The sequence below is a fragment of the Mus musculus genome, chromosome 5 (genome assembly GCF_000001635.26).
Source record: "Mus musculus strain C57BL/6J chromosome 5, GRCm38.p6 C57BL/6J".
NCBI lineage: Eukaryota > Metazoa > Chordata > Mammalia > Rodentia > Muridae > Mus > Mus musculus.
Window position 1 is genome coordinate 137,184,911 of NC_000071.6, and position 7,464 is coordinate 137,192,374.

At 46.1% G+C, this 7,464-nt stretch overlaps 1 protein-coding gene and 1 pseudogene across 1 annotated transcript in view; both read right to left on the bottom strand.

Moving 5' to 3' along the window:
* Positions 1-1,529, bottom strand: part of Gm40349 (predicted gene, 40349) — a 7,931-nt gene extending 6,402 nt beyond the window's left edge. The window contains exon 1 of the mRNA XM_030254982.1: positions 1,472-1,529. Within this exon, the coding sequence (XP_030110842.1) occupies positions 1,472-1,529 (58 nt within the window). The remainder of the gene's footprint in view (positions 1-1,471) is intronic.
* A 152-nt stretch (positions 1,530-1,681) lies between these two features.
* Positions 1,682-4,745, bottom strand: Gm20768 (annotated as a pseudogene).
* Positions 4,746-7,464: the final 2,719 nt, after the last annotated feature.

A 7,464-nucleotide genomic window follows, 5' to 3' on the forward strand; every position in this document is an offset into this window, starting at 1 on the left:
ATAAATTGTGTTGCTTGGGTAGGGTGTAGATTCCTGACTAAAGACTGTTGTTTGGTTATTCCCAGTTAGTGGAGTTACAAGTGTCTGGCTGTTTGTCCGGGTTTTAGGTTCCTCAGTCGTGGCTGTGGTGAAGGAGGTGTCAGGAGGGGCAGTGGTTTCTGTGGAAACTGAGCTCCTTGGGATGGTCATAGTGTCCAGAGTGAAGCCTGTTGTTTGGACCTTCTCCGTGGGTTGAGTTCCATGTGTTGCCTCTGAGCTGCTCGGGGAGTTTGCCGATGCATCCGTTTGGGATGGGGTGTGGGTTATGTCAGGAGATACAGGTGTTTCTGTTGCAGTTGAGTTCTTTTGGAAGGTTGTGGGTTCCTGCGTGAGAGCTGTTGATACGGAGCTTTCCGGGATTGGGACTGAATTGGTTGTAGGGACTGCGTTTTGAGAGTTTTCAGTGGTCCTTGGTGTTGATGGTAAATGTGAACTGGTTCTGTCAGTTGCTGTTCCTTTATTTGAGACTGGACTTTGGGAGTTTCCAGTCATCACCGATGTGGAAGCTGAACTCGGGCCTCCTATTTTAGTTGTGAAGTCATTTCTTGGCACTATACTCTGAAGATCTTCCGTTGTCTTGGACGTGTGTGCCAAGCTGCTTGTAAATTCGGTGACATCTGTTTCTCTTGTGTGCTTGCTCTCAATGGACGCTGTTACGTGTGTTGAATTTGTGCTGCTTGGCAATGTTGTAGAGCCATACATAGCAGATTGTGTAAATGAAGAGGTTCTAGCGCCTTCCACTGTGCCTGAACATGTTTTAATTGGGGAGAGGGGGAAGAGAATTAGAGAAGAAGGGATGATAAATTTGATAGATTTTTATCTTTTTTTCCTGTTATTCCTGAGAAAGGGATGGGAGCTAGCTCCATCTCCCACTAAAGCACAACTGGACTTTCCTCCCCGCTGTGTAGAAATTGACCCATGAACCTGTAAATTTGATCAATGGTCCAGTACTCCCCCTTTCTCTTCTGAGCAACATAGTATTTTTGGGCAGCAGTGACTGTGCCACAAGATAATTCCTGGCTTGGATTGTTTGCAGGGTGGCATTGCCAATGTGGCAAGGCTTTGTGGGAAAAGCACACCCATTCACCTCAAGCCAGCTTTCTCACACTTGCCTTCCTCGTGCTTTGCACACTCCCTGGTGCTCGGGCACAAGTGCTCTGAGGTGCCAGGCACGCTCTTCGGGCCCTCCCCTTTTTCTCCCCTCATGAGTCACACATGCCACATGTCCTGTGGATTATCTTTAGCATCACAGTCCCATGCCTCCATTCTTTACATCTGACCTGTGCAGCAGCATTTCTTGTGAACCTAGCAGGCACCAGAGGGCTGGTGGAATCCCCCAATTCCATGGGCAATTCTCTGTGTCCTTTCTCCCTGCACGCGCACACACACGTGCATACACCAGGGCTGAAATTCATCCTTGCTGAAATATCACCATTGCCGCAGGCCAGCCTGTGGTTCTTGCTGCCTCCCACAATAGACTCCTCCTCCATCCCCAGTCCTGCATCCCACTTATGGACTATGTGCAGAAGTATCGGAGTTGGAGTTCGGAGTCTGCTGTGATCCTGATCCTGAGGGTTCGCAGCGCCTTCTCCAGGATGACACGTGGCTATGCATGCAGCACCACTTCTTTTTTGTTTTTGTTTTTGTTTTTCTTTTCATTTCAAGTTTATTAAAACTTTAGCAGTACAAATTATCCAGGTAGCAGATTATCAAAAGATCAACTCAATGAAGTCCACATTTTAAAAAACGGGGGGGAGGGGCCACAAACATAAAACAACTCCAAAACAATGAAAACAACAAATAAAAGGAAGGTTCAACAGTAAGTCTTCAAAACTTAAAATGTGAGACAGGAAGGAATTAAGAGTACACAACTCACTCATCCACTTTAGTCTTCATCTGTTCCAGGGCTTGATTCATGATCACATTTTTAATTTTTGTCACGTGCATGATCATTTTCTTGACCCTTTGATTTTTTATTTTCTTTTTCCACCGGGGATCTGGTCTTTTCGTCCTCTTGATTTTTTAATGTGGAGGACTTCACTTCATTGTCCTGACCGCTTTGCTTTGTTTTTGACACTGGACTTTGCTCTCTATCAGCCTTTTTTCCCCTGTTATTATTTGAGCTATTATGATCATGACTTTTAGAGTACGTTCTTTTCTCACCCTCAGAATTTTCTTTTCTGTGTGAACTCTTACTTTCTTGGCGTCTATATTTTTCTTTGTTTCTACTTTGACTTTCTTCTCTCTCTGAGCTCCGGGAATCCCTCCTTCTCCTCCTCCTATCTTTACTTCTCGATCGTCCTCCTGTTCTCTGTATCTATGGTACTCCTTGCTTCTGCTGTGATCTCTGTCATGGCTTCTGGACTGCACTCTTCTGCTCCTGTCCCTACTCCTGCTTCGCTCCCTTGTTCTACTGTTGTAACTGTGTTTACTTTTAGTCAGATCCCGTTCTCTACTCCTGGACTGTGCACGTCTATCCTTTTCTTTACTTTTGCTATGGTCATGTTCATTACTTTTTTGTTCTACCTGTTTGGAGTTCTCTTTGCTTCTACTCCTTTCCTGATCTTTCCCTTTAAGATCCAGTGGTTTTTCTGTTTCTTTAGTAGTCTCGTGATCCCTTTCTTTACTTCTTGACCTCACCCTCTTGTCTTCGTGTCTGCTGTGCTTCGAGTCTCGCTCCTTACTCTTGGATCTCTCTTTGCTCTTGCTCCTACTCTTGGATTTGCCTCTTTTCTTCACTTTGTTTTTGTTCTATTTATCATCTTTTTCAGACATGTGTCTGTGATCTGTTATTTTTTTCTCTTTTACTCTAACTGGGCTCCTTTGATTTTCTTATATTTCATTTAACTCACTCTTATCCCCTTTGATCCATCTTTCACCACTTGACACCCTCATTCTCTGAGCTCTCTGCATCTCTTGTCTCCAATGTGGAGGAGTCTCACTTCGTTTGAATCGATCCCTCGATCTGGATCTGGAAGAAGTTCGATAACGCCTCGGTCCTCTTCCTTTAATTTTCCTGCCAGACCTAGTAACTAAGAATCGTCGCTGGTGGGCTGGTGAGATGGCTCAGTGGGTAAGAGCACCCGACTGCTCTTCCGAAGGTCCAGAGTTCGAATCCCAGCAACCACATGGTGGCTCACAACCATCCGTAACAAGATCTGACTCCCTCTTCTGGTGTGTCTGAAGACAGCTACAGTGTACTTACATATAATAATAAAATAAATAAAATTTAAAAAAAAAATGGCTCATAAGATCTTTAAAAAAAAAAAAAAAAAAAAAAAAAAGAATCGTCGCTGGTATGAAGCAGGCTGGGAGTTAGGTGGGATTTCTCTCTCTCTCTCTCTCTCTCTCTCTCTCTCTGTTTTTCCTCTCCTTGTCATCGGCTTTAGGAGGACTTTTTCTCATTAAAAATCTATTTTCTGGTATAGGAGGGATCTCTTCTGGACAGAGAGTAGACTGGGGCTGTGCATCAACATTTTCTGCTTCACTTTCAGATGGGCTTTTCTTGCTTTTCTTTCGCTTCTTCTTCTTATGCTTTCGAGAATTTTTCCTATGTTTCTTTTTCCTCTTTCTGGATTTTTCTTCAGAAGCACTTTCAGAATCAGAAGACTCGGAGGAGGACGGAGAATCGGGTGAGCTATCTGAGTCACTGGTTGGGGGGGGGGGGGAAACTTATGCCTTTTCTTTTCTTCTTTCTTAACCTTAGACATCGGAATCAGCTCTCCACAACTGAGTATCCGAACTTCAGCAAATGGTTTGCTAGCAGCATCTGTTTTCTTGTTTTCAATCTCTCTCACAACTTCCTGACCAGAGATCACTTGCCCAAAAACAACATGGTGCCCATCTAAATGAGGAGTTGGTTTTGTTGCTATAAAGAACTGAGAACTATTTGTATCCTTTCCTCTGTTGGCCATTGATAAGAGAAACTCTTTGCTGAGTTTAACAGCAAAACTCTCATCTTCAAAGAATCCTCCATAAATAGATTCTCCTCCTCTTCTATTCCCTTCACTGAAGTCACCACCCTGAACCATGAAATCCTTGACAACTCTATGAAAGAGACAGCTCTTATAATGTAATGGCTTCTGAGTTGATTTCCCTGTCCCTTTTCCACCTGTACAAAGGCAGCGAAAGTTCTCACATGTTTTGGGATATACACTGGGAAAATAATTCAAAGACAACTCTTCTAGCAGGTTGATTATTAATGGCAATGTAAAAAAAAAAAAAACAAAACAAAAACAAAAACAAAAAAAAAAAAAAACCATCGAGGACGCTGGACCTTTATCCCCATGGTTCCAACACTTCAGTCTTTAAGTTGGGGGAAACAATAAAAACCAAAAATCCACCAAGGATGCCCGAGCCAATTGTTTTGCTCCACGCCGCAGCGCTCCTTCTCTGGGTTCCGAAGCCTCCAACACGAACCTAGCTCCTGGGAGCCAGGCCGCCGTCGCTGCGGCCATATTACAGCTTGTGCGGCAAAATGCGTCAGGGAGGAGGTGTGCGCCCGAGCACGGAGGGCAGGGGCTGGAGAGGAAGAGCCGCTTCCTTCGCCCCCGGGCTCGGCAGCAAGCCGCTGGGCCACCACCGGGCCCCAGGCCGCGCCGCGATCCCCGGGGCCACCCCTCCGAGCCCGAGCAGCCCAGAGACCTCAACGGAAACACGGTTACCTCCGCCCAGAGGCCCGCCGCGGCTCCGCCCCGCAGCACCATTTCTTATATCACATCTGCAGCAGCCAATCTTCACTGTCAGCTTGTCTGGATTTGGAATCATCTAGACACACCTAGACTCTTTCGGGTCCATCTTTGAGGGTGTTTCCAGAGAATTATAGATCAGGAGGGAAAGCCAACCCCGGGTATGGGCGGTACCATCCCACTGGCTGGGATCCCAGATGGAATAAAAGAAACTGTTCTTTCCTAAAGTTGCTGCTGTCAGGTCATTTGTCATAGCAACAACAACAACAACAACAACAACAACAACAACAACAACAACAACCAAGTAGGCTGTGGACATTTCTTAGTCAGCAAAATGTTTGCAGCTTAAGCAGTAGGACCTGAGTTTGGGTGCTGAGCATCTACATGAAAAGCCAGGTGTGGTAAAACACATCCTTAGTCCTGGCCCTGGGGAGACAGAACAAAAGGATGCTAAGGCCTTACTGTACAATCTAGTCAAAGCAGGAAGCTCCGTGCTTAGCAAGAGACTCTGTCTTAATATGTGTAGCTTAATCTTCTTGTGGAACTCCTAACAGAAGGAGTTGGGGGTATATCTGACTCTTCTGCCTGCTTTCCGTCCTACTGGGTTGCCTCATCCAGCATTAAAACAAGGGGAGGCACCTAATCCTATTACAACGTGATACACCATGTTTGGTTGATATCCCTGGGAGACCTGCTGTTTTCTGAAGGGAAATGAAAAGAGAGGAAATGGGAGTGCGAGGGGAGGATGGAGTGGAAACTGTAGTCAGAATATACCTTAATGTGAGACAAGAGTAAATTTTAAAAGTTAAAACAACAACAACAAACTTTTTAAAAGTGGGAAGTGATTGAGGAAGATCTCTATGCTAACCTCTGCCTCCTACAGACCTTTTCTCCCTCTCCTTCTCTCTTACACACACACACACACACACACACACACACACACACACACACACACCACGCGTATTCACAGAGAGAGTATCTGATATGGATGGGAATAGAATATCCGACTCCCATTCATCCACACAAGAATGAGCTGGATATATGACTCAGTGGTAGAGCCCCTGCCTAGAATACCTCAGTGAGGGGCAGGGGGCGTGGCTCAGTGGTAGAACTCCTGCCTAGAATCCCCCAGTGAGGGGCTGGAGGTGTGGCTCAGTGGTAGAGTCCCTGCCTAGAATCCCCCAGTGAGGGGCTGGGGGCGTGGCTCAGTGATAGAGCCCCTGACTAGAATCCCCCAGTGAGGGGCTGGGGGTGTGGCTCAGTGGTAGAGCTCCTGCCTAGAATCCCACAGTGAGGGGGCTAGGGGCGTGGCTCAGTGGTAGAGCCCCAGCCTAGAACCCCCCAGTGAGGGACTGGGGGCGTGGCTCAGTGGCAGAGCACTTTTTTTCTATCATAAATGAAGCCCTAGATTCAATTCCCAGTACTCTAAATAAAATAAAACAAAAACCCAACGAGAAAACCAACAGTAATCTGTCAGTCTTTTTCATGAATTGACAATTCATGACTTATAATTTCTAAAACCGTAAGCATTATTTTACCCTCTACCTGAATCGCACTGATTGGTCTTGGCACAGCTGCTGTGATAACTTTTCCATCAGGGCCTTGTGATGACAGAGAATAGCTCTGTTCTGCCGGCTGCTGGGTCTAACAGGTGACAAAGATGTAGATCTGGCTGGCATGGAGACACAGATCTTTAATCCTAGTGCTGGGAGAACAGAGGTCAGCCGGTTGTCAGTGAGGTAGACGCCAGCCCTCCTGTTACTTTTATTTTGAGATGAGGTTTCCCTAAGTTGTGGAGACTGGCCTTAAACTCACTCGGTCCTGCAGTCAGGCCTCGGACTTTATGCTCATATACTTCAGCCTCCTAAGTCGCTGAGGTGACAGGCCTGTGCCACCAGGTCCAATTTGGTTTTCTTTGTTTTGTTTGGTTTTGGTTTTTTGTTTTTGTTTTTGTTTTTGTTGTTGGTTGGTTGACTTATGTTTTGTCTTTTGTTTGGTTTGGTTTCCTGCTAAGCAAAGCTTTCACCACTGAGACCACACCCCCCAGTCTCCACTTTTTAAAAAAAAGTTAGTAAATGTTTGATTTTGCTCTGTCCTTTCTCCCTGAGCTAAGGTTGGCATCATTCACCCTAATGGTGGTCAGTTGCCAGGATAAAGTCAGGCCTCCCTCAGTGGTGTATACAGGACGCAGCTAGAGATAGAGATCGTGAGCTGGTGAGCTCTTATCGATTAAGAGAGGATCTCGGCAGAGCCAACTAAGCAGGGCTCACAGGGGCTTACAGAGACTCAAGTGACAACTGGGACCTTATGGGTCCTCTGCTTGTACGCTATGGCTTCATAGCTTGGTGTTCTTGTGGGACCCCTGACAGTGGGAATGAGGGCATCTCTGACTCCTTTGCTGGCTCTTGGGACCCTTCTCCTTCTCCGGGGTTGCCTCATTCAGCCTGATGTGAGGTCCGTGCCTAGTCTTAGTGTACCTGGTTGCATGCCATTTTTTTCTGTTTAGATAGTTTTAGAGCTTCTACTGTAGGAAGGCAGGGAGAAAGGAGAGAAGGTAGAAAGAGAGAAGGAGAGGCCAGCCATGGCCACGTGGAGAGAAGGCGGGACAGGGACGGAGAGAGAGAAGGTGTTACATGCCATTTTTGATATTCCATACATATCCCTGGGAGGCCTGTACCCTCTCTCACTCGATCTTGAGATCTTGAGCATAATAACACCTGCACAAAAATTATTGCCT